Source organism: Suillus fuscotomentosus (genome assembly GCF_016647785.1).
Source record: "Suillus fuscotomentosus strain FC203 chromosome Unknown F5891scaffold_30, whole genome shotgun sequence".
In the NCBI taxonomy this organism is placed as follows: Eukaryota; Fungi; Basidiomycota; class Agaricomycetes; order Boletales; family Suillaceae; genus Suillus; species Suillus fuscotomentosus.
Genome location: NW_024539542.1, coordinates 415305 through 440961, shown reverse-complemented (window position 1 = coordinate 440961; position 25657 = coordinate 415305). Strand labels below are relative to the sequence as shown.

General features: G+C 48.1%; 6 protein-coding genes across 6 annotated transcripts; 3 read left to right on the top strand and 3 right to left on the bottom strand.

Annotated features, from left to right (window-relative positions):
* Positions 1 to 59: 59 nt before the first annotated feature.
* On the top strand, positions 60 to 3894 carry F5891DRAFT_381176 (uncharacterized protein). Its single transcript, XM_041371634.1, has 11 exons — positions 60 to 594; positions 646 to 1208; positions 1266 to 1371; positions 1422 to 1579; positions 1634 to 1987; positions 2037 to 2356; positions 2409 to 2523; positions 2572 to 2891; positions 2947 to 3186; positions 3237 to 3372; positions 3427 to 3894. Exons 1-11 carry the CDS (start codon positions 153 to 155, stop codon positions 3655 to 3657), a joined length of 2985 nt encoding a protein of 994 aa, XP_041225430.1. The 5' UTR covers positions 60 to 152; the 3' UTR covers positions 3658 to 3894.
* A 1156-nt stretch (positions 3895 to 5050) lies between these two features.
* Positions 5051 to 7804, bottom strand: F5891DRAFT_1232043 (cytochrome P450). The gene is made up of 13 exons (XM_041369584.1): positions 7234 to 7804; positions 7051 to 7180; positions 6813 to 7001; positions 6612 to 6763; positions 6441 to 6556; positions 6262 to 6391; positions 6194 to 6207; positions 5956 to 6145; positions 5852 to 5905; positions 5777 to 5801; positions 5592 to 5728; positions 5399 to 5531; positions 5051 to 5350 (listed from the first exon to the last, which is right to left on the bottom strand). Exons 1-13 carry the CDS (start codon positions 7436 to 7438, stop codon positions 5263 to 5265), a joined length of 1563 nt encoding a protein of 520 aa, XP_041225429.1. The 5' UTR covers positions 7439 to 7804; the 3' UTR covers positions 5051 to 5262.
* A 713-nt stretch (positions 7805 to 8517) lies between these two features.
* On the bottom strand, positions 8518 to 10701 carry F5891DRAFT_1189323 (cytochrome P450; the record flags this gene model as incomplete). The annotated part of the gene is made up of 13 exons (XM_041367140.1): positions 8518 to 8605; positions 8660 to 8792; positions 8853 to 8989; positions 9038 to 9062; positions 9113 to 9166; positions 9217 to 9406; positions 9455 to 9468; positions 9523 to 9652; positions 9702 to 9817; positions 9873 to 10024; positions 10074 to 10262; positions 10312 to 10441; positions 10494 to 10701. The coding sequence occupies 13 exons, from the start codon at positions 10699 to 10701 to the stop codon at positions 8518 to 8520; spliced, it is 1566 nt and encodes a 521-aa protein (XP_041225428.1).
* A 503-nt stretch (positions 10702 to 11204) lies between these two features.
* F5891DRAFT_1037036 (WD40-repeat-containing domain protein) lies at positions 11205 to 13901 on the top strand. The gene is made up of 4 exons (XM_041361850.1): positions 11205 to 12070; positions 12121 to 12304; positions 12366 to 12666; positions 12727 to 13901. Exons 1-4 carry the CDS (start codon positions 11358 to 11360, stop codon positions 13710 to 13712), a joined length of 2184 nt encoding a protein of 727 aa, XP_041225427.1. The 5' UTR covers positions 11205 to 11357; the 3' UTR covers positions 13713 to 13901.
* Positions 13902 to 16524: 2623 nt separating this feature from the next.
* On the top strand, positions 16525 to 20338 carry F5891DRAFT_1189320 (uncharacterized protein; the record flags this gene model as incomplete). The annotated part of the gene is made up of 11 exons (XM_041367139.1): positions 16525 to 16720; positions 16776 to 16862; positions 16911 to 17482; positions 17541 to 17758; positions 17894 to 18438; positions 18490 to 18723; positions 18778 to 19076; positions 19126 to 19238; positions 19296 to 19596; positions 19646 to 19810; positions 19868 to 20338. The coding sequence occupies 11 exons, from the start codon at positions 16525 to 16527 to the stop codon at positions 20336 to 20338; spliced, it is 3201 nt and encodes a 1066-aa protein (XP_041225426.1).
* A 279-nt stretch (positions 20339 to 20617) lies between these two features.
* F5891DRAFT_1189319 (uncharacterized protein) lies at positions 20618 to 25468 on the bottom strand (the record flags this gene model as incomplete). Its single annotated transcript, XM_041367138.1, has 14 exons — positions 20618 to 21205; positions 21256 to 21375; positions 21429 to 21521; positions 21569 to 21675; positions 21725 to 21813; positions 21867 to 21950; positions 22005 to 22069; positions 22117 to 22661; positions 22713 to 22946; positions 22996 to 23752; positions 23801 to 23999; positions 24050 to 24220; positions 24283 to 25143; positions 25203 to 25468. 14 exons carry the CDS (start codon positions 25466 to 25468, stop codon positions 20618 to 20620), a joined length of 4179 nt encoding a protein of 1392 aa, XP_041225425.1.
* Between the last annotated feature and the right edge of the window lie 189 nt (positions 25469 to 25657).

Here is a 25657-nt window from a genome sequence, read left to right as displayed (position 1 = left end):
TGCCAGGATCGATCTAACTCTATATATTGAAAGTGCCTGGGGGTCAACCCGCGTTACATCGCGTCGTGGTACATTTCCGAAGTCAGTTACAATTTCTTCATCTCTTAGCTTTATCAACTTCTCTGTGCACACGTTTACATTTAAACGTAGTCATGAAAAGAACATCTGTGGAAGAAGGATCCCCTCCAAAAAGATCTCGCCTGGAGGACAACCTCGCGCTATTCGATGAAACACGTCGAAAGAATGCAACTGACCTTCTCGACCCCGCGACAGATGAAACCAACAATATCGAAGCCAAAATTCACATGGTTTTTCCCTGTATCGGTAACAAGCGCCAGGTGAATGTCGAGATGCGTGAACACAGCGACACCTACCGCCTTCTCGTTATCATTTCGTCCAAAGTTGACGAATTAATGCCCTTCCCATTCGCTGTTAATGACAGAATCTGCCTTTCTCTTAAGGGTGCACAGATTCAGCCAAGGGCACAGTCTTCTGCTCCTTTCTATCTGCCCGTCAGGATCATATTCAAAGATGGGATCGCAGCCATGCTCATGTCAGGACCCGAAATTGGGAAGGTATTCAATACTTGGGAAGGTGATTTTTTATGCTGTTTTATGTTAATTTGTGCTGACGCGACATTTTTAGTGGACTGGTATAGCGCTACCGGCGACATTCCGCGTATTGGGGACATTGTCCAGCAACATTCCACAGAAGACGTGGAGATGTCGAACACAAATCCCCCATCTAAAAGCCCGCAGCCTGAAATAGTTGCTAGTCAGAAAGCACGAGAAGAACCAATGCCTGTTCTTGCGTCCCGTCAGCATCTTGACTCGCGAGCTACTAATCTTCCTCAACCTGGCGCGCGGTCACCAGAAATGGATTTTACAAGAGGGCAAAGACGCAGGCGGAAAAGGCAAGCACAGAAGTCATCCGCTTTTAAGGCCAGACGTGAATCGGATGGGCATGAGATAGCAACTCCCCAAGCAGAGGTGGTTGTTCCGCGACCACAATCATCGCCCCCCACCAATGTACGGTCACCACCACAATTATCTTCCAACGAGCGCACAAGCTCGGGTTCTGAACAGACCAGTTCATCGTCCAAGAGGATAGCACCAGTGTCAGTGACCATGCCCTCACCGCCTCCTGCAAATGATCCTGCACACAATCATGGACCGCTGGCCATGAAGGCTGGAATGACTACACAAGGGGTGAGTTTCGTATCTTTAGAGAAGTCCAACACGAGTTCATTCGAAATCTGTCTGTAGGGAGATGTGTTTATACCAATCAGGAAGATTGAGCCGGGACCGGAATTCTTCAACATCATTGGCGTAGTTACGTCAATCAAGCCCGTGACGTTCACGCGCTCACAAGGTAGGATTCCTCAGCATTTATTGTTGGTTCTTTGCTCATCGTAGTACCAGAGTGGTGCCGTAATTTCACCATCGTCGACCCGTCCTGCATGGAAGACGATACAGAATTCGTGTCTCATAAATTCAGGGTCAATTGCTTCCAGAAGAAGCACACGGCGTGGCTCCCTCAGGCTGATGTTGGAGATATAGTCCTCTTTCGGAGGCTTAAGGTATCGATCAATTCCCTGTACTGATTTACACTTTCACTCACGATGTTTGGTCAGACTTCCTTGTTCAGTGGCGGCTTCAATGGCGTAGGGTATCATGATAAGTTACGCTGGGCCACCTATGATACCCAAGCCCGGCGTTTCCGCGTTCCTGACAGAATTGACGTCCCGCATTCTGGGACACCAGACGAAGGATCTGGATATATGTACTCACCTTACTACGAGCCGAGTGAGCAAGGCAAAGAAGTGCAGTACTGCGCTCAGCTTGCCGACTGGTGGCAAGCGATACATGCCAAAGAACAAGGTATCACAACCGTGCAGTGCGTCCCACGCCCTTCGCGAGAGCATCATCTCATCTCTGAGGTCACCCCGGAGACTTCTCCTCAAGGTTATTTCGATTGCACTGTCGAAGTGAGTTTACAGACAACTTTCCGTAAACGTGGAGCTGACAAAAGTCTAGATTTTGCACAGCTATGAAAACACCAGTGGACCCAACACCTTGTATGTGACTGACTACACCGTAAACCCTCACGCCAAACCGCCACAAGCAAACTGGTGCTCTTCGGAACTGTCAGCATACGTTTTCAAGATAGAGATGTGGGATAGCGCGAGGCTCCTCGCAAATACAATGCAGCCCGGGCAATTCTGGAGCCTCCCAAACGCACGCGTGAAGACAGACTCCGATAATCATCTCCACGGTAAATTGGTGGAAACACACAAGTCAAAAAAGCTTGATGAGGCCGAACATGGCAAAAACTTGCATTTTCGCGCATTGTTAGAGTGAGTGGTGCTGTTGGCTGGTCAATCATATCATTTATTGCGTATTCTCCAGGCGGAAAAAGAAATTTGAGCAAGGGGGAGGGGTGTCCAGCTCTTCTGCACGGTTTGACACTAAGTTGATTGAAGATGTTGACGGAGAGGTTACGTTCTTCCACTGCACTGTTGAGGTGGGTCAGATAAAAACTTCGTCTTTCGCTTCATGACACGTTCTACAGCTTCTTCATGTTGATCTTGCCCCTGGGGAAGAGCCAGTTGTTTATGTGACAGATTACACATTCAATCCCAACCTCTCCAACCCAGCAGAGTCAGCACCCTGGGCTCTTGGTCTTGACCGCCGGATTGTCAAGATTGTCCTGGAGGGTGGGCAGAAAGGGAGAGCACGCGACCTTCAGCCAGGCGCGATGTATAGAATCAAGAATCTGCGCTTGATTAACAGGATAGGTGTTAAGGGTGACTTTGGGCGTCTAGGGGGCGACGAACGACTGATCATTGCAGCCGATGACCGCAAGAAGGAGGACGTACACGCTCTTCTTCAGTACGTGTTAGCGGAACTGTTGACATTTTACTTGTCGCTGATACTCCTACAACAGACGCAAGGAGAAGTGGAAGTTAGAAATGAAACGAGACGGGGTGTCTGTCGAACCAACGGCCAATTCCGCCACAACATCACGCCCTCGTACTCCCGAGACATTCCAAGATCTCACTCTGAAACAAGTTATCGCCAGCACCGCCTGTCCCAGCACATTCACGGTCGTTGCGCGGGTGACCGATTTTCATCCCTTCGATTTGGATCAAGCCACGTACCTGCGGTGCATGAAGTGCAACACCAAGTCAGCTTAAGCCGATTCTTTCCCTGGGGCGACACTAATGTGTTCTATAGGATACGGCGGTCCTGGAAACGCTGTGTCGACTGCGATGACATGCTCGATACTCATTGCAAATGGCTTTATAACCTGCTTTTCCAATTGGAAGATGATGAAAAAAACACAATTACGGTGTCTCTCTGCAACGAAACTGTAAGTTTCTTACTTCATTTTGCACATTCTGTCAAGCTCTGAGCGGCTGCAAAGTGTAAACTTCTGTCTGGACTGCCCGCTACCGACTTGGGAGTAGATAAAGATGCTCTCGATCGACTTGTAGCTCGCCTACGTCCCGTTATCGGCAACCTCGGGCAAGTGCATGACATGTATGCGGAGCCGAAGATCCTGCCAGTCGTTTCCCCGAAAATGCGTTTCACCATCAGGAGTTGGATCGCCAAAGGTGACCGATGGTATAGGCTTCTGGATTGTACTCCACTTTGATCTTTCCTCGGACAAATGGACTCCCTGATTGAGCTCGTAAAATATGTGTAATCCGTCGATAATCTGTATTCTGTATATCGTAACTAATTTTTCTACGTCCTCGAGTATCTTGTAATGCGACCAACGATCGGTGTCTGCTCTTTATGTTCTTTGTAACAGGAAATTGTCCTTGATAGTATGTCAGCGAGCAATATCACGATGTCACGACACCCCAGCTTCTAGAATTTGTTCGATTGATTGGTTTTCGATCTTCGAATTAGATATGAATGACACGTATGATGTTGCTTGACACAGACTGCCTACATTGTCGACGGGGTAGAACTTCCCATAGCTTGCTGTCGCATAGAACGAGCGTAGACGTGCGCCGGAGGTGTTATAAGACTGAGCATCGAACGGAACGCGGATCGAACTTCGAAGGTGAAATAAGTAGTACTCGTTCTGGTGGTCATGGGGCCCAGACTTACACTGGCTCATCTAACGAGCACAGAGTTTTCGATACGGTTGGTCTCGGATGAGGTGCACTCCATCTGATCCACAGGACCATGACTGAGTATTTGATTTCTTTGTTATGCGTGTGGAGACCTCTGCAGTTATATTCCAAAGCGGCAAAAGTGAAGCATTTAGTAGTCCCCGCTCAGACTGGGTGTAGACGTCAAGTGATTGAGGAAAGTGCATGAAAACACAAACGTCAAGATTCGGAGTCGAGTCGTTCCAGATGCACGCCAGGCTACCTCGAGAAACTAGTCTATGACGTCGATCAGGGGATGTCCGACAAGGCATCTAGAAGAATCGTACTCAAGAGCAGTAAAGAACTGATACTGATCGTGACACGGTCTGGTATAACAGCGCTTAGCATTGGTCGCCAAAAGCAAAACACACCACGATTCCGATATTTTCCCTATCAAGGATTCGCAACGGGAAGGAAAACTTGAGTCGATTCACGAAAATCTCATAGAGACACAGAAAGCGTTGCTTCCTTGGAGGATATGTAGCAAACAATCTAGCCAACCATGCCAGTGAACCGAGGCTGTGAGCAAGGAGACCCGCATATCGAGTCAGTCTAAAGAGAGGCGGACAATCGTAAGCTGATAGAGATGCTTGACCACCGCTCACCAAAAGAAGTTAAAGCATTCCAAGAAGCTCACCCAGCCCGTACGAAAGGAAATACCATATGTCGAACTGGCTCTCAAGAATTTGCGATGGATATAATCTACGTCGGGTCATATCTGGAAAGTCGATCGAGTTAGGGTGGTGTTATTTTCTCATTTCTGCTGTGACTGAACAGAGAATGCCGCCTGCGGATGGAAGAGAAAGTAAAGCGAACTGCTGCGGGTACTACGGGGGAGGTCGAGAGTGAGCTTATTATTAGATTCACGATGGGCTATTTCAAATTGTCACTTGATCATAGACATACTATAGTCTATTTATAGCAAAATCTACGCCAATTTCAGGAGAACGTTAGGCACGAATGCCAAGAATGTAACGGATTTAAGTACACTGAGAGTACTGCGACACGAAAAGAACACCTAGGAGACTGATTGGCGGTTGGCCCAAGTTAGAACATAGAAAAAGGACGATGGCAAGTCTTTCACTGTCACACACATATTACTCTCCCATTCGTAAAGCAGCACCCACGAGTCCTGAATGAACATGAGGACGTGGCGAAATACTGCAGGGAAAGACCGTAACGGAACTAAATCGACGTTAGTAACCGGATGAAATAACACAAGAAAACGAGTACTGGAAGAGTCCCGTCGTGAATTCGGGGGTGAATTCGATCACTTTGCCCTGGTCATTTCTGGCAAGAGAAAACTCCACCGTAGCCAACATAGTAACGATAGCAGACCACGCTGAGGCATCAGCAGCATACCGGCCTGATCAAAGAATGTATTGGCTCATCACATGCAATACGGCAATGAAATAACTCAACCTACCTGGACATCTACGTCGGCCTAAGCCAAAACAATATTCAGCCGGGTCGTCGTCCGTCAGCGCACCATCGGCGTCCATGAACCTCTCTGGCATAAACACAGATGCATTGGGGTACCGCTTTTCATCCCGTGTAATTCCCCTGCAATACAACGTCAGCATTTTGAAACCTGGACAGAATGTATCTGACCATATGTTGCATGTAACAGCCACTCCTGATGTATGATGTTACTGATGCTCTGCTCATGAGACAAAAATAGCAGACCTTTTGGAATAAAGTAACCGTTATATATATCATCACTCGAGGTGGCATGTAGCGCTATAACACCATCTTCAGTGCAGGCTTGATTCCTCAGCGAGGAAGATTACCAAAGGGTCCGACAGGCTGCCATCGCAAAGTCTCCCGCAGTACTGATTCAATATATGGTAGTGACGTTCTGTCTTCAAATGTAGGCAAGCGGTCCCGCCCAACAACTGAGTCGATCTCCGCTTGTGCGCGTTTTTGAACATCTGGGTAAGACACCATGGCGAGAGCAAAAGCCATCAAAACCGAAGTACTCTGCGAAGACATTCAGCGGTTGACAATATGGTTCGGACATCCGCTGACCGTCTCGTATGAACCTGCATAGATGTGTATCAAAGAGCAGTATACATCCTTCAAAAAAGATGACGAACCTACAATAGCAGAAATAGCTGCTTTCTTCAAGGCACTCTCAAACAATGGTCTAGATGTCTGATCCTGCTTCTCCATTCGTTGAAGATTTTCTGCCACCATTGAAAATTGATCAAGGGCCGAGTCTTCGGCCTTGACGACCATGTAATTAATAGCTGGGACTAAAACAAAAGATGCCTACCATATGCTGCTGCGTATATCGAAATGGCACCTCTGTCATTTCAGTCATGAGATTGGTCGAAGCTTGAGCCTCGCGTTTGATCGAGGATCCCCAACACCAGTCAGGTAACTTCAGCACTGCATCAGAGTACATAATGTCAACTATTTTCATGAGAAAAAGAGCTGAGCTCACAGAAGGGGAAGGTTTTGAGTAAGATTGCTCTCTCCGGGGTTACCACCTGAAAGCCAATAGCCAGGGCGTTTTCTACGATTCGGACCAGAGGATCATCACGAGGACTGGTCTGGTAGCCGTATGTCACTGACAATGCAACTGATGACGAGAATCTATTGACAGGTTGATAATCATTCGATGTTTACAAACTCGTTGACTGACGTTGCGAAGTGAGAATGATAATGTTCAGGGTCATCGATTAGATTGACGATCATCTCATGAGCCCGCTTGATCTGCATTGGACGAAACTTGAGTGCAGAGTCAGTATGGAAAGTTTGGTGGAAGAGTCGTCGACAAAGACGCCATTCGTCACTGTAGCCTGCGAATGCAAAGATGGCCGACCAACCAAACCTGCATGTACTCCATGATGATTAAATGGAGGAATGTTAGAAGAACGCACGGCTCAAGTGTGGCTATATATGGTCTATCGGAGTAAATGCGAGAACGTTTGTCCAGCAAGGCTTCCGCAACGTGCTGAGAATTGATCACCACGATTTCCTGGCCTAAAAGTCGCACGAAAAACAAGTCTCCTAATATAATGATTTGCATAACATATGTACCGTGGTACTATCTGACCACGTACCATAAGCAGCAGCCCATTTGGTATAAGTCAACCAAGGCTCCTTGGTGTTGATCGATAAGACATTTCCTAACAGTGGGAGCGGCACTGGGCCAGGGGGAAGTTTGTTTTGTCTGTTCCTAATGAACCGCTTGAGGGATGTGGTAAAAAAAAAGGAGGCAAGTAAGACGGCGAGCATAGCAAGGCGAGCATCAACTGAAGGAAACATGGCTAGAGCGATGTGTGGGTACACAAGACGCGAGAAATATTGTATTTTATATGCACGGAAACCGCGCCGAGAGCTTGTTGGAATGTGTATCCATGCCTCGCTGTCATAGGCTTGGCGCTGATCCCAGATACCAGGCGCTCGTCACAGTCGGCGGCGTGTGGAGATCTGTGGACAGTGATGAACCTGAAGGGAGGTGAGGGTGAGGGTGCTTGGAAATTCGAATGTACAGCTAATCAATATAAATATTGTCAGGTTGGGCAAGCGAGAACTTAGGTGCGTCATTAAGCTTTTAAGTCTTCTCCGGCCTAATCATTAGGGACGCTCAAAGTTAGGTGCGCACACCGCACACCGCACACCGCACACGACCCCTTCGTACATGTGCATGACCCCCCACCCAAAATGGTAACCTTAGAAGATAACTGTAGGAAAACTTGTAGTTAGTACTTGGTTTAATATAAGCGGATATCTACCAAGGATGCCTCCTCGGCCTACCAAGCAACCCTACAAGACTTTCCTGCATACCGTGGGAGCCCACTAATGGACTGACAGAGCCAATAGAGCCTACGAAAGAGTGTGCAGGAGGCGCCGTAGATACGTGGGAGGTGCAAGGAGCTGAAATTACATGTCAGCTATTTTTAGATGGAGGGAGGAAGGGTCTTGCAGATAGGTTTCCTACAACATAGTAACCGGGTATGTAAGACCCTCTATGGGCACCGAAAAGTGTTGCCTGAGGTGGAAATGAGGTAGCCTAGGTGGATGTTTGAGAGCAAATCTATTATTAGACTCACGCTGTTTACATCATGTGACTGACGCGTCTCGAGTTCACCTGCAAAAATTGATCATGGCTGTAAGTTCTGTACAAGTCTGCACAGGCCCTTAATAGTTTGCTAATTAAAGCAAATATTGAAACTACTCAAACAAGGTATGTGCCGAAATAACTCGAACTAGAAAAAGGACGCATCAAATATAGGTACACTGAGAGTACTGCGACACGAAAAGAACACCTAGGAGACTGATTGGTAGTTGGCCCAAGTCAGAACATAGAAAAGGACAATGACGGGTCTTTCCCTGTATATATATTACTCTCCCATTCGTAAAGCGGCACCTAGGAGTCCTGAATGAACATGAGAACGTGGCGAAATACTACAGGGAAAGACCGTAACGGAACTAAATCAGTGAAGATATTAGTAACCGGATGAAATAACACAAGAAAACAAGTACTGAAATAGTCCCGTCGTGAATTGAGGGGTGAATTCGATCACTTTGCCCTGGTCATTTCTGGCAAGAGAAAACTCCACCGTGGCCAACATAGTAACGATAGCAGACCACGCTGAGGCATCAGCAGCATACCGGCCTGATCAAAGAATGTATTGGCTCATCGCATGCAATACGGCAATGAAATGACTCAACCTACCTGGACATCTACGTCGGCCTAAGCCAAAACAATATTCAGCTGGGTCGTCGTCCGTCAGCGCACCATTGGCGTCCATGAACCTCTCTGGCATAAACACAGATGTATTGGGGTACCGCTTTTCATCCCGTGTAATTCCCCTGCAATATAATGTGAGTATATCGAAACCTGGACAGAATGTATCTGACCATATATTGCATATGACAGTCGCTCCTGATGTATGATGTTACTGATGATCTGCTCATTAGACAAAAATAGCAGACCTTTTGGAATGAAGTAACCGTCATATATATCATTACTCGAAGTGGCATGTAGCGCTATGATATCATCTTTAGTGCAGGCTTAATTCCTCAGCGAGGAAGATTACCAAAGGGTGCGACAGGCTGCCATCGCAAAGTCTCCCGCACAACTGATTCAATATATGGTAGTGACGCTCTGTCTTCAAATGTAGGCAAGCGGTCCCGCCCAACCACTGAGTCGATCTCCGCTTGTGCGCGTTTTTGAACATCTGGGTAAGACACCATGGCGAGAGCAAAAGTCATCAAAACTGAAGTACTCTGCGAAGACATTCAGTGGTGGACAATATGGTTCGGACATCCGCTAACCGTCTCGTATGAACCTGCGTAGATATGCATCAAAGAGCAGTATACTGTCCCTTGTAAAGATGACGAACCCACAATAGCAGAAGTAGCTGCTTTCTTCAAGGCACTCTCAAACAATGGTCTAGATGTCTGATCCTGCTTCTCCATTCGTTGAAGATTTTCTGCCACCATCGAAAACTGATCAAGGGCCGAGTCTTTGGCCTTGACGACCATGTAATTAATAGCTGGGACTAAAATAAAAGATGCCTACCATATGCTGCTGCGTATATCGAAATGGCACCTCCGTCATTTCAGTCATGAAATTGGTCGAGGCTTGGGCCTCGCGTTTGATCGAGGATCCCCAACACCAGTCAGGTAACTTCAGCACTGCATCAGAGTACATAATGTCAACTATTTTCATCAGAAAAAGAGCTGAGCTTACAGAAGGGGAAGGTTTTGAGTAAGATTGCTCTCTCTTGGGTTACTACCTGAGAGCCAATAGCCAGTGCATTTTCTACGATTCGGACCAGAGGATCATCACGAGGACTGGTTTGGTAGCCGTATGTCACTGACATCGCGACTGATGACGAGAATCTATGAACAGGTTAATTTTCATTCGATGTTTACAAACTCGTTGACTGACGTTGCGAAGTGAGAATGATAATGTTCAGGGTCATCGATTAGATTGACGATCATCTCATGGGCGCGCTTGATCTGCATTGGACGAAACTTGAGTGCAGAGTCGGTATGGAAAGTTTGGTGGAAGAGTCGTCGGCAAAGACGCCATTCGTCACCATAGCCTGTGAATCCAAAGACGACCGACCAACCAAACCTGTATGTACCTCATAATGATTAAATGGAAGAATGTTAAAAGAACGCACGGCTCAAGTGTGGCTATATATGGTCTATCGGAGTAAATGCGAGAACGCTTGTCCAGCAAGGCTTCCGAAACGTGCTGGGAATTGATCACCACGACTTCCTGGCCTAGAAGTCGCACGAAAAACAAGTCTCCTGATATGATGATCTGCACAACATATGCAACCTGGTCTATGTGATCACGTACCATAAGCAGCAGCCCATTTAGTATAAGTCAACCAAGGTTCGTTGGTGTTGATCGATAAGACATTTCCTAACAGTGGGAGCGGCACTGGGCCAGGGGGAAGTTTGTTTTGTCTGTTCCTGATGAATCGCTTGAGGGATGTGAATAAAACAATGGAGGCAGGTAGTAAGACGGCGAGCACAACAGGGTGAACATCGACTGAAGAAAACATGGTTAAAGTGGCGTGTGTATATTCAAGGTGCGACAGACATCAAGTTATAACTGCACTTGAAAAGCCGCTTGCCAACGCGCCGAGAGCTTATTAAGTTAGTATGCTTTGCTGTGGTTGGGAACTCGCCGCTCGGGCATAACGGGGACGATGACTAAGCGCGTGCCCAGGTGCAGGCAGGCTTGGCGCTGACCCAGATAGCGCGTGCTTGTTGCGGTCTTGAGGAACCCTAAGGGAAGGGAGATGAGGGCAGTGCCTAAAATGGACAGCCAATCAATATATTATCAGATTTAGCAAGCGAGAAACGTGTACCATCATCATGACCGGCTGAACTGCATACATGGAGTGTATGTGCGTATGGGTACTCCATCAATGGGCTCCTGCGGGTAGCACGGTTGACGAGAACATCAAGAGCGAATCTATTATTAGACTCACGCGCTATTTCCATCATGTGACTGACGGAGGGTTTTGTATCACATGACCGACGCGTCCTCTTTGAATCGCGTGCCGTGGATCGTTGTTTAATCAGTCTTCTGTATAACATATTTATCATTCAACTTGTCATACCAGGAAACTGTTACAACTTTGCACGTCCTCCTTCATTCCTTGTTAACCACTCCTTGAAAATCAACCAGTGATAACTTCACAACACGACCAACATGCTTGCCTTGGTCACCACGACAGCCCTCGCATTGGCTTCTCCTGTCACTCTAAAGAATCCTCCATCTTTCCTTCCAATTAGCCAGCCTCTTCTATCTCAATATCTAGCATCAGCATGGTCCCCCGATAACTCATCTCTCTATCTTGCCTCTCCCTTTAGCATTGATCGCTTCATGACCTCCCAATGCCGATTGGATAAGGCCATATACGTGCAGTCCAGGGAGGGAAGTGAAATAAATACTATGGCAGTGACTCCTTTAGGAAATATAGTACTGGGCGTCGGGAGGAAGGTGATTATGCTGGAATACGCAGCTGGATCAGCAAAAGTGCTCAAAACCCTTGAATCCCATGGAACAACGATTACCGCACTGGTTGTGTCAAATGACAGTATGCTCATTGCTTCCGCCTCTTCAAAGGGCGTGCATATTCACAATCTACTCGTCCCTGCCAAACACACATCTCTCCCCCTCCCCACAAGTGCTCCTAGGTCTGTGAGCACCATGACATTTCATCCGCATGTTCGAACCCGCCTCCTTCTTGGTCTTGGACATGATATACTGGTTTACGACGTGGACAAGCCTTCCGCGCCTGTGAAATGTATCAGCATTGGACGGGACGTAGTGGGCATCGCATGCAGCCCGTTTAGCAAGACGCTGGTTGCTGTTGCCAGCACAAACAGTGTTAGCCTTGTTGATTTGGATAAGGATAAGGGGTACATACACACGTGTTCTATTTCATTATGCACTAACTCCCTTGGCATAGGTTATTCAAGACAATCTTGTCCCCGGAACTCATTACCTCGATCACATTTTCACCCGAGGGTGCAGCTATCTACCTCGGTATGCGGGATGGACTAAGGATTCTCAATCTCAGAGAACTGGACAAGGAGATGAAGAGGGTTTCTGTGGGCGAGACTGGACAAGGAGTACTATGTCTCGCTGTTCAGGTACGTATCTTTGGCACACACTGGCAATTCACTATCTTTCCCAATCTAACGACAAAAGCAGAAAAGATTAAAAACTGCGTCGGCTGTTAAACCGAGTATTTCCAATCCATCAGCAAACTCCTCTCCTGTACGTGCTCGTGCCAGAGTAGCCTCAAATGTTCGTTCTCCCCTCCGACCTGTGACGGCTGCTGTACCGAGAAAGAATGGGATATCGTCAATAAAATCACCCATTTCTGGGACACCTAAGAAGCAGAATTCTCTAGAGACCGGTACGCCAACTAGGCGTGTCTCAAATCGAGGTGCTTTCTCACCATCGAGGAATCCTATATCACCGCATGGTGGCAGGAGCACCGAAAGTTCTAGTGAGTTACCTTTTATGCAGTATACATGTAAAGAACGCTAACATGCATCTCAAAAACTAGTAACTAGTGCACTACGCGGTAGTGTGTCCACATCGCGGGAAAACATCTTTGATGATGCAAGTGATACCCCAATGCGATTGAATGCACGGGCCGCATCTTCCCCAAAGTCTAGGCTTTTGGGTATCCATGCGCACCCTGCTGAGTCGATCTCCACTAGACTGGCTTCGATGCGCACAGATAAAACGAGAGAGACGAGGGTTGCTTCTGGATCATCCACTCGTTCTGAGATTACAAGGACGTCATCGAATTTAACTGTTGGCATGAGAACCAAAGGGTCTTCGTTAAAGCGCGCCCCGTCGACAATATCAATATCTTCATCGAAGACGAGGGAAAGCGCTCGCTCAAAGACGCCTGCCAATGAAGACGAGGATGCACACACAGAAATCTCGTCTCCGGATTTGCCGATAGACCCTGTAACCCCCGTGGCCGACATAAAGAAACGGTCAGCAAGAATAGTCGTTGAAGCCCAGAAACCAAGGGTAAGAACAAGTGCAGGGAGGACGAGGACAGAGACGGGCAGCACAGGCCTTAATGCTATCGGTACCGCAAAGTCTAGGGGAAGTAAGGATAAGGGAAAGGGCAAAGAAGTTGATGTGGATGTGGAAGATGCTGGCAAGAACGAGGAATTAAACGCCGTGGAAGAAGACGAAGAAGAGGCGCAAGTGACTCACGAGCGCGAGCTCTCGATGCAAGTTTCCCCTCGCCGACCCGTGGAACAGACCTGGGTTCCATCACCGCTCCGGCGAAACTCAGGCACGTTCCCTATGCAATCTGGAGCAAGCGGTGCATACGAGCTCTTCCGGGGGCTCATTGTGGACATGCAGACCAAGAACCACGCAGACGTAAAAGCGCTGCACGTTGACATGCTGCGAATGGGGCGCGGGCTTCGGCAGGAGATGGAGGAGTGGGGTGGGGAGGTGAAAAAGTTGAGGGAGGAGAATCAGAGGTTGCGGGAAGAAAATGATAGACTGAGGAGAGGATACTGAGCGTCTCTCAGGTTATTTTTTGGGGGTAGACCGGTGTATTGGTTTGTATGATACCCTTTCGCAATACACCAGTGTAGCCAGTAGGATGTTGTATGATCCTTTCCGGTGCTCCGCTTCTCTCCAACAATACGATGTACTCCAATCGGATTCTGTACGTCTCGAGGAATCAATTGACAATGTATAATTCAACGCATGATGGAGAAATTGGCAAATCAATATCAAACAATCAATTCGTTACATTCATGTTATCACTTATCAGTACAATATACATGCAGGAAGAGATCTCGGGTAAACTGAGTTGAACGTGGCCAGGAAATCATGACAGGTTGAAACACAGTAAAAGCGGTTATGGCGCCTGCTGAAAAAAGCTCCTGGAAGAAGCGCTGAAGATGATCCGTATGCAGGACACCACGTGTCTACAGCAAAGCTGACATCAGGGTTCAGGGATAGTCAGTATCTTACAGAAAATGCAACTTAATGACTACTCACCATAGCGCATGTAAGTGATCGCTGTTCCCTCAGTATTCAGGATTCCTGCTAACCGAGACACCGAACAAGATTGAATGGCGGTCACCACCTATCAAGCATCCACAAAAGCGTCTGCCCAGCCCGTTGAACTGACACTCAAGGGTCATGAGGAACGTGTGTGCGAAGTAGCTTTCATCCTCGGTACCCGTCTCCTCGTCACTGCCTCGGCCGACGAGAGTCTTCGGGTGTGGGATCTGGACACGGGGAAACAAGTGGGAGAGCCTTTGTTGGGACACGATGACAGAATCCGCACAGTCTCGGCGTCCCCTGATGGACGTTGGATAGCGAGTGGAGGAGAGAATGGAAGCATCCTGGTCTGGGAAGTTGTGACAAACAAGAGAGAGCTCAGAGCTCAAAAGAGCGCCCGTCTCGTTTAAGGGCCATGAGAGGGTGGAAGTTCATGGCATCGTATTTGCACCGGACAACAAGACATTTGCAAGTGCATCATGGGACAAAACAGTATGCGTGTGGAAGAGGGAGACGGGAAAAATAGTCCTCGGACCACTCAAAGTGGGCAATGATGCAAACTCGGTGTCGTACTCCCCGGATGGGACAAAACTAGCAGCAGGCACAGATGGGCACATCATCATTTGGAATCCAGCAAGTGGAGAAGTAGTTGCTGAAAATAGAACAGCGGGCATTAAGAATCGCATTCACTCCAGATGGTCGCCATCTTGTCAGTGGAAACCGGAAAGACATCCGAATATCAAATGCTACCACCGGAGACATCATCAAACAGTTCGGCGCGCACACAGACCGCAACTTTTCCTCACTAGCCATTGCTCCCAATGGCACCAAATTCGCCACTACTTCATACGACAAGACGACGCGTTTCTTTGACCTGGCCACTTTTGAACCCATTGGCGAGCCACTCGAGCACCCTGATGAAGTCCGGTGTGTGGCATTTTCCGAGGACAGCACATTCATTGCTACTGGCTGTGACGACAACATCGTTCGCACATGGACAGTTCCTCTGAGCGAGTCAGAGAAGGAGCTCCAACAGGTGAGCAGATTATCTCGTCGTATCATACTTCACGTCCGCTGACCTGTCATATAGTCCACTCAGAAAATTCTCGAGGTACGCCGCTTTTACGCTCGTTTTGTATAATCCCTAATTTCAGTCCTGCAGAAAACCATCCCAGACCCACGGCCTCACCCAAAACGCGCTCCAATACCAACTGGTAGATTCTTCGACTGATGTAAGTCCATATGATACAGTAGATCTGATGCACGTCTCACTATCCTCAATTGACAGTTTGATCCAACTGAACGCAACAATCGCGCCGGCACTACGCGCAGCGCCAAAGGCTCCAAAATCAAAAACATGATAGATCGTATCTTTTCTCGCTCCTCCACTTCCCAGGACCAAACTCCTTGCCCATGCGGGGTTCCCCTTGTGGACGTCTCTGCAACACGAGGCAAATATGTAAGCTTTCCTGACTTTTCGACATCCATGTAGTGACGTTGATATTGTCTCGCAGCGCACCGCTAATGCCCACAGTGGAAAAAGGGATAGGCTGTTGCGGTTACAACGTCCTCCTCGCAAGCAAGCACATGCCGGTGCCTCAAACAGCAGCACGCCACAAGCGGAGACATCCACTGTAGTCAATGAAACGGCGCCAGCAACGTTGCAAACTGGAAGTACCAGACCCTCTTCCCCACTAGACGTCGCACATGCCCCACACAGCAGCTGCTTTGCAGTTCTCGCAAGGTGCCTCCCATGTTTATCACGATCTGCTTCAGGTTCCCGCTAGGCTTCTTGTCCCTTCTGGGCATTTTCATTGAAGTAGATGTTATTGGATGTATTGGAAGACACTTATGCAATTCAATCATGTTGCCGGTAGAAGACTACCATCATACGCAGCATTCTCTTGTTCAGCTGACTAGATACCACTCATTTGCCGGTCATACCGATTTTCTGGATTAATTGCGTCAAACAATGATACGTAACTTCATCCCATACTTGCATGGCCAACCTAGTGTATTGATCAACAAGTCATTCTGCACTTGTAGATGAATGGGTCTATTACTGTGTTTTCTTTGCTGTTTGGTGTACTAGTCACAGTGATCACTTGCAAATAATCGCCGGTGGGGACATGCAAAGTCCCTAGCTTCTCATCTGCTGGACTGCTGGCCCGCATCACTACCAAACACGTTTTCACATCGCGAGGCGAATGAGTATATCCCATTAGTGCCGAATTTGAAATTATCATGAAACCCACGTGATCGCGATACCGCAAGACGTCGACACGCCTCAATCATGCATCAACGTTTCAGCCCGACAATGAGCCCAAGTTCACCAAACGCGGACTCAGTTAGTACACTCATATTCTCTGGGGGCGAAATTGAAGGCGACTACTCCTACGAAACCAAAATATGTGAAGGTGAGCACCTGGGAGAGCTCTGCAACTTGAAACACGATCGGGAGACAGGAGACGCATCTGACAAGAAGGTCAATGTATATGTCCGACTTTTTGAAGGTGTGTCATGTATCAAGATTTCATTTTCAAGCATGTTAAATACACGCATACTCAGACATGCTCGGGACTTTGATAGAGACCGAGGCACATTTATTTGACCTTCCAGAACTTGATTACTTCCAGAGATATGACAGACTTTCGCGTATGTTTACTTTCCATAACCTCATGAGCTAAACTCAGTGATAAATAGCAAATGCAAAGTTTCTTATGACGAAGCTTCTTTTGCGAAAATTCAATGCATGGCACCGTCTAGACTCCCTCAAATATGAAGCTGAAATAGGTAGCAAGGAAGGGCTTATTCAAGCTATTAACGAGATATGCTTTGTACCAGGTCAAGTCAGAGTAAACACTATAGATGAAGAGGACGTCAAGATGAGCGTAGAGGAGAGGGAAATAATAGACCTCACAGATGCACCACGTTCCCTGCCTTCACGCATTCTGCAACCTCAGGAAATACTTGCACCGCACTTGTATCAACCCACACCACTTACGCCCCTTATCATCAAGACTGAGGAAGTCCCAATACCTTTAGATGCAACACTCTCTGCTGCAAACGCTCTTGCTGGTCCCTCTTCTATAAAACTCGAAGACCTCCCTATGGTTGACACCAAACTTATGAACCCCACCGAAACACTCACAGAGCCCGGAGTCATTCTAGCAGAGGACGAGTCTCAAATGGACCTTCCTACCCTCCTCGAGTGCCTCAGAGTCGACGAACTACGTTGCATCGCAAAGCAGATGCGTGTCAAAGCTAGTTCAAAAGTGTGTCCTCAAGTCCTTGTCACGTTTAGCCTGATCTTCTGAATCTCCGCAAACACAGTCCGAAATGATACACGCTCTTTTAAGAGGTTCTTGCACGCAATCGACACTAATATCATCATTCGCCCGTACTGCGACGACGTCCAAGGTCCGATCAACATCCAAAATTCCTACAACTTTTACATCATCACCGGCCATTTTTCGACAAACTACCCTCCCTTTTGCTCGCGAGACAGCCCAGAAACGACTGCGCGATATTATTCTCGGTACACTTGGCAAGTGTGTGCGTGTACATGAGAGCTTTCATCGCTTCGTGAGGCGGGCAAACATAATATATTTCAGGCTGTGCGTCTCTTCTTCTCCCCCTGCACCTTCTTGTGCCTTTTCGTTTCTCTATACTAACTTATCATATAGGACTCAATCCTCCCAAGCTCTTCTTTTGCCCTCCCTGCTCTCACGGTTTAAGAAGCGTTCCTATGCAAACATAGCCTCCACACGTACGAAGGACATCTGGCCTACACGTGATGCCCTTCTCGCTTACGAACAAGCGCTCGAGCAAGAAGAAGTTGTAGATGCCATGTTCGCCGGGAACTTTGCAGCAATGGGAGCTGAGAGGGAATTTAAGACACCAGCCGCGGATGAGCTTCGATTCAAGACACCAGTAACACCAAGTGCTGCACCTGGAGCACCACAGACACCAATTTCTACGAAGACTGTGCAGACCCCTGTATCAATTACCTTTGCAACACCTGCTTCAAGTAGCAAGAGCAGGCCGCAATCCAGATCTGGTGTGTCTGGCAGCACTGAGAAATCAGACTCTGTCCGCGTGCGTGGGGCGCGACTAGTGAAGGAGATTTTCGAGGAGGTGTATCCACACTGGCAGGCTCTAGTAAAGATGAAGAATGAAGGTGGTCTTGAGGGGAAAGAGAGAGGGTACGGATTAGAGAGGTTTGAGAGTGGTGTGTACATTCCATCCACTACATGCACCCACTTGCTTAACTTTTTTGTAGGGCACGTCCTAACTCGCCTCGTTTGTAAAGGCGCGCATGCGCTCGGCATTCTAGGGGAACACGAATATGAACTCAGTGTTCTCGAGTCCCTGCTTGCGCAGAGGCGGTGGCGTCGTGGACGACGGGGGAGGTGGCACGAGCGCCGGGCGCTGATCCTAGAGAAACATGTAGTCAGATATGATGACGCTCTTTCGGCATGCCTCGATGCTCTTAAAGATGATGATACACATATTGGTGGGTTGGGATCTGAAGCTAATGTTTGTTGCGTCCTGACTAATTACCGGATAGTATTTCGTCCCAAACTTGACCGCCGCTTGACAGCTCTTGAAAAAAAGCTCAAAGTTGAGCCTGCAGATCGGCATACGAGCGAATGGAACCTCCAACCCCTTGTGTTAGTCTCCTTTGAAGGAGTGCGCGTGCGCCACCGTGCAGCGAGTTTAAAACTCGACCGTGCCGGGCGGAATATCAATGACAGTGCCAAATCAAAAGTTTCTATCACTCAAGCAGGAGACATTACTAAATTTTTGTCACCAAAAAAGCCTGGCGTGACAAAAGTGGATGCGACGCCTGTCTCGATCAAAGCCGAGGTAAGTTCTCGTATTTTGGATGAGAAACCAAATATTGACCTGTTCCTAGGCAAGGGAACGGAAAGAGGAGAAAGGAAAGTCTATCTGGGTTGGACGAGATAACCTAGAAGTGAATGTCGAGACACTCGCACTTCAATGGTACGAAGACCAAGGGTTCAAAGGGTATGTCTATCTCTCGCCTTTCTCACCTTCCACCCTTATGATCGCTCAATTCCGCAGCATACACTCAGAAACCAGAATCATCACTACCCTCTTTGGTATCCTCTTCTGGGATATCATCTTCCTCCCCATCCCCGGTGCCTTCGAGACCCCTTTCCAGACTGCACCGTTGGATATCGCAGAAGACGCATTCTATCATGCTCGACGAGATCCCATCGAAACAAGGCTCAAGGAACTCGAGGATGGACGAGGAGAGGAAATTGTGAACCGAGTAGAAGCAGAGCATAGAGCACGCAAGACGTGGTGCGTAGGTGTAGATTGGGAACTGGTATTGGAAGGGGAGATTGTAAAGATAGTTCGTGTGAGTGTAAACTCCGTTATGAGAAGGCTGGTAATTGATGCAGTCATAGTGTCTTGGCGGAACAGCGTTGTCTGTGATATGTCATATTTTTTGTGAAGATTATGCTGGGCGCTGCTCCGGCGGTCCAGATCTCTTTATGTGGAATGAGGATACAGGAAAATGCAAGTTCGTCGAGGTTAAGGGTCCAGGTGATAGTCTGCAGGAAAATCAAAAGGTCATTATCAGCGAGTCGCCGGGCACGTATCTCAGCTGACATTCATAAACGCTACAGCTCTGGATCGACGTCCTTCTCCGAGCCGGAACAGCTGTGGAGTTGTGTTCAGTTCACGAGCATGGTAAAGGGGATGAAAACAAGACGGGGAAGAAGGGAAAGTCAAAGGGAAGCACGAAGAAGCGGCGAGGCAAAGCCAAGGATATGGTTGAATCCGACGACGACGACGAAGATGAGGTGCAGCGCATGTGCGAATCTGAGGATGATGCTGATGCTCTGCCCGTTGCACCAATCCCCGTATACATGGACGACGACCAAGACGACGGAACTTCTTCTAAACACTCTACTCGCTTACGATCCTCTGCACGCTCTCGAACGCCGAATTGTATGCCTGCAACTACCATTATCGAACTACCAACTCCTCCGCATTTGTCCAAGAAACGCAAGCTCATTGCCGAAGTCATTATTTCCACCCCTAGCCCCAGGAAAAAGATCAAGTTCTTGCACAACAGCGACAGTCCTGATGTTTGAAAGTCATGTTATCTTTTTCACCCTATCTTTATTTGTTTCATTTACATCCCAGTATATAGTGTATTAGTAATTCTGATATTTGTATGGTCATCGAGTGTGTCGTCGTCAAGGTGTTTAGATAACCTGGTGTCATAAATAGTAGGTGAGGATGAGAAATACAGTGAGTATGACCATACACGTGGAGAGGGAATAAGGGGGGAGATGAGTAGCAGCACAATGCGATGAATGATGAATAAAATGTGAAGAAGCAAACCATGGCATGCAAATCGAAAAGTATCATCAATCATCCTTCTTGAGAGTAGCTTTGCGACGCAGAGAGGAGAACAACCGTAGGCTGCGCTTCGGCGGGCTCTGTTGTATTGAAGGCAGGTTGCGGCTGCTCTGCCTCCGCTCTGACAGATTGGTCTGCATGCGTCGCATTGCAACGCCACCTTCTTCAGTCGCAAAGTCGAATCCGCGGTATACGGAGCGAATACCAGTGGACATGTCTGTTCGGCTCGCACCGCGCGGATCTTGTGCCATCCGTAGATCTAACGATAGATTATCGGCGCTGGAACAAGCAATCGACGCTCGTGACATGTGTGAGGATGTACGCCGCCTTGAAGACGCATACGGTTTGGAGCGCGTCGATTCACTTCGGAGCGTTGCCATGTCAAGATCGGGCCGTGTCTTCCGGATGTAGCGAAGCATCTCTAGGTCCCCAGGCGCGTACCCCAATTGCCATGCGCGATACAGGTATCGTGGAAGGAGAGCGATGGCGATGACGAGGGGTTGACACAACCAGAAATAGGCCGATGTGAACAGGTAGTAATTGTTGCCATAGACGTTAGTCACTGTCCATCCCGGGCTGATTGCATCATAGACAGCCTGCGGAGACGTCAGTCTCATAGATGACAGGAAGAGCGCTACGAACTTACCGTGAATATCCAGAGAATAATGATACCGATGAAGACAGCAAAGAAGACCCAGGCAGTCCAGACATTCGTGTTCAGGCCATTGAACAAGCTGACAGCTATAACGGTGGCAAAAACCATGGTCTGCCGAGGATTACCATCAATAACGAAACAGTAGTCAAATGAACAAAGCTTACCGTTGAATACTCATACAATTCGATGCCGTATCCGTCAGTACGAGAAGTAGTCGTGAAGTATGCATAGGTGATGATAAAGTAGATGGGAACAGACTGCATGAATGTCAGGGGGGTAATACCCAAGGAAAGGTGTAACATACCTGTATGACTCCATCAATCATGTAGATGAGGAACGATTTCATAGAAAACCAAGTCCGTTCGCGACCATAGCGATACAGTTCAGGGAAGGCCATCAGAACATCGGCATCTGTGCAATTCGTTAGAAATAGCTCGTATGTCTAGTGATATGATCTTACCGACTATTCGATCAAACAGACCAATTCCGAGGACAGGAGCAATCGTCCAGAACGAGTTCCAGAATAACAGGTAAGTATACTCAAATGCGCTTTGGGAGAAGAGTCAGCAGTTATGCAAGATTGAGACGAGTGCATAGCTCACTAAGCTGAACTCCAGCCACAATAGATCTGGAACCACCACAAAACACCGATACACACAATGTTCTTGTAGAAAAAGTTCACAATCCTATAGTCGAAAAGCATCAGGACTGTTATCAAGCACAAATATGAACGAACTAACATGATTCCGTTACGAGCATAAGACCAGTGACCGTGGACAAGGAGCAATTTTTTGAGGAACCGGAACTATTTTATCATGAGCGACATATCCAAGACTGAACCAAATCACAAACCTGTGCAATAGCATAGTCTGACGAGTTGACAGCTTGCAGACCTTCCTCACCACTAATGCCGACACCAACGTCCGCAGCCTGAATCATGCTGACATCGTTCGCGCCATCACCAATAGCAAGGGTCATCACGTGAAGACCGTCCTTAACCATCTTCACCACAAGTGCTTTCTGCAGTGGAGAAACACGACAACATATGACGCCCTCGCATTGCGTAGCAAGACGGAGAAGAAGAGCCTTGTTGTCATCGTCCGGAAGCGCGTGGTCCAGCGCAGCGCCATCAATGACAAGCACAAATCCTCCAGGTCGATTACCGTTGTCGTCTCCGACGATATCACGGACCCCCAAGCTTAGCCGCCGCATGGGGAAGGCGCTGGTCGATTCTGTTGATGGTGATTTAGATGCAATGCCATGTTCATCGAGTATGCCGCTGTCTGGAAAGAATTCCTCCACCGCCTGAATCATTTGGTGTTCAACCGGGCGGTCGCTACCGCGGATGATGATGATATTGGAGTCTTCGGCTATGAGATTCGTACTGCGCCCGATAGCTGTATCGAAGATGTGTGAGGTAGACCCTGAAAGAGAGAATGAATACGTACCGATGGCAGTCTCGAGCTTATCACCGGTAGCAACCCAGACCTTAATTCCCGCGACCTTGAGATCAGCGATCGTTTCTGGCACACCATCCTGGAGTCGATCTTCGATGGCAGTGGCACCAAGAAGTCGCAGCTCCTGTTCTATTTCATTACAAACTGCCTCGATCTTGTCTTCACGATCCTCCAGGGCAGTAGAGGCTTCATGATAACGTTCAGACCAGGCCTCGTATTCATCCTCTGCATAAACCCTTTAGCCAAGCAGGAGCACGAGCTAAATTTAACTTACCCTGAATAACCTTGTATGCCAAAGTTAACGTCCTCAATCCAGCATTCGCAAAGTCTTCCAGATGTGCCTCAGTCGTCCGTTTCCAATCATCTCCACCAGCCTTCAGCCGCTCAAATATGACGTTATCCGCGCCTTTCGTAAGCAAGAACAGTCTCCCATCTTGTTCATCCAGTTTCTTGATGATAACGCTCATCCGCTTCCGTGCGCTCGTGAACTCCAAAATATTAAGCAGTTCATACCGCTCTGTCTCCTTCGAGAAAGGGGTTTGCAAAAGCAGAATCTCCTTCTCACGTCCGCGAAAGATAAACCCGACGTCCGCGGCGGCTTGGACGAGGGCAGCCTCATCAGGTGATTGTGCTTTGTACTCGATGGCGCCTGTCGCAGGGTCGACAGCGGTTAGAACAGTATGACAAAGTGCCAAGACGGAAAAAAATCCATTAAGCGAGCGCGCCTGAGTAGCGTTTTCTGAATCTGGTTCGGCTTCTACTGCACGTGCGAGGTCTTGGGAGAGGCGCTCATCCCTGAAATGTTTGAGGACACCGCTAGAGAGTTTAACGGCGGTGACATCCGCAGCAGATAGGACGGCAGGATCATCCCCACGCACGGAGGTCGAAGCATAGGAGGAGTCGTTGCTGGTTTCACGAACGACGTCTGTACTGTTCCCTGAGGGTTTCTTGATGTCTTCGTCCTCATCCTCTTCAGGATCACCGTGATAGACCGTTCCTGCGATGGAGCACTCTCTAAAGACCATGGAGTTCTACAAAGAACGTTAAACGGGGATGCAGATGAGCCACAGCAAGCGCACCTGTGTCAGAGTACCGGTCTTGTCAGAAAATATGTACTCTATCTGCCCAAGGTCATCGGACAAGTTGTAACTTCGAGCAATGGTCGGTTGGTTCTTCTTTACGTAGAAAATGTCGTAGTCAAAGTAGATGAAGAGCGCCTGACACGTCTTCACAAACTCTATCGAGATGTACAGGGATATGGGTACAATGTTTTGGAACCTGTGATGATCGATCAGTTTTGGATAAAAGAAGGGATCGTGAATACAAACGTGATCAGCGCAAATGCCCAAGTGATCAGTCCGTTAATCCTTGGGTTATCATTAGATACGTCATCGCCGTATAGCCAAGGGGCACCCTCTGCGTATTGCACCGCTTCGATCTGGGAATCCGCGATGCCACACACGACTGCCATAATAGCCAGAATAGCTAGATTCGCCAAGCTGGAAGTGGAGCATGACTCATGAGTCAGGTACAGAAGAGACCCAAGATGGAAAAGACTTACACCTGGGGATTGATCTGCTTCTCGACTCGACTCCGCTTACTGGGCGTGCCACCAGAATTCAGGACGATCTTTGTCTCGGTGCCAGTGAAAAGAACGACACCGATGACCCACTCTGTGTTCCGGAGTACCGTGCCGCGAAGAAGAACCGTCTGCACGTCCACTGAGGACTTTTCTCCATTGCGAGTCACGGTAGCATTGAACCTGTACATGTTCGTATCCGGTCGATCGCAGTCGATAGTGAATGGATTGAGTGTGGAAACACAAGAGGCAGCAGTGTGGAGGTCAGTAAGGGCGGGACATGCGTTTCTGGACTTGAGATTCGTCTCTCCATCAAGGTTCTTTGTCTCGACAAATGCCACGTTTTCGTCCTCGGAGGTAGCGCATATGAGGATATCAGCCGGAATAGGCTCATCGTTCATGATTTTGACAAAGTCGCCAACCCGAATATCCTCCCACATGGTTTTGTGCCAATGGGGCCTAATAATTTCGCCGGCATCTCCAAACATATGATGTTCAACCTCCTCCATAGAATCTGCGCGGTCGTACTCGATATCGGGATCCTGCTTGGTTGCACTACCAGCCTCAACATCTTTCCGCTTTGGACGGCGTCTTGGGACGATACCCCTGACGAAGGTCCGACTTTTTCTACCATTCAAATTCGGGTTAACCCAATCGCCACCGGCAAGGACGCGAACCTGAGAATGGTTGACGTGACGGTCTGACTGATGGCGTTTGACGTCCTCGTAGCCATCCTTTATAGCGGTGATGCAAAGGACGATAAGGATGGGTATTATTACCAGACCAGGAGAGATGGTGGAGAACTCGGGAAAGAACTGCAGAATGGCTATGAATGCAAAGAAACTGCAGGATTTGGTCAGTCATTGGAGTGAGGTGAGGCGGTGCAAAGAGTGGAGACACACATGTTGGCTATTCGCCTGAACTGTTCTAGGAGGTTTCTGGGCAGAAATGTTATGATTGTGTACTTGGATGAGATGACCTGGTTAGTGGGGTAGACATGCTCTTTCTTTGGCTTGCTCTTTGGATCAAAGTAGCTATCTGGGAGATTCTGGTTGAAGAAGACAGTCCGAGGTATGCCCGGGCCCGGATGGCGGGAGAATAGAGACTCTACGTTGAAGTTGACAACTTTGTTGTACAAGGCAGTAACGCTAGAGCGATACTTTGCCATATGAACACCTGGACTCAGAGAAGGGAGGAAGGAGGAGTAATAGTATTAATGGAAAGAAGGGATTTGTTTATAGAGTCATAATGTATACGTACTATTTGCCGAAGCAGCGCCCGATGACTGATTATTCATTGATGACAACTGTGGCTGACCCACGCTTCAGATCCGTTGATTCCCCTCTGTTTCGTTTCA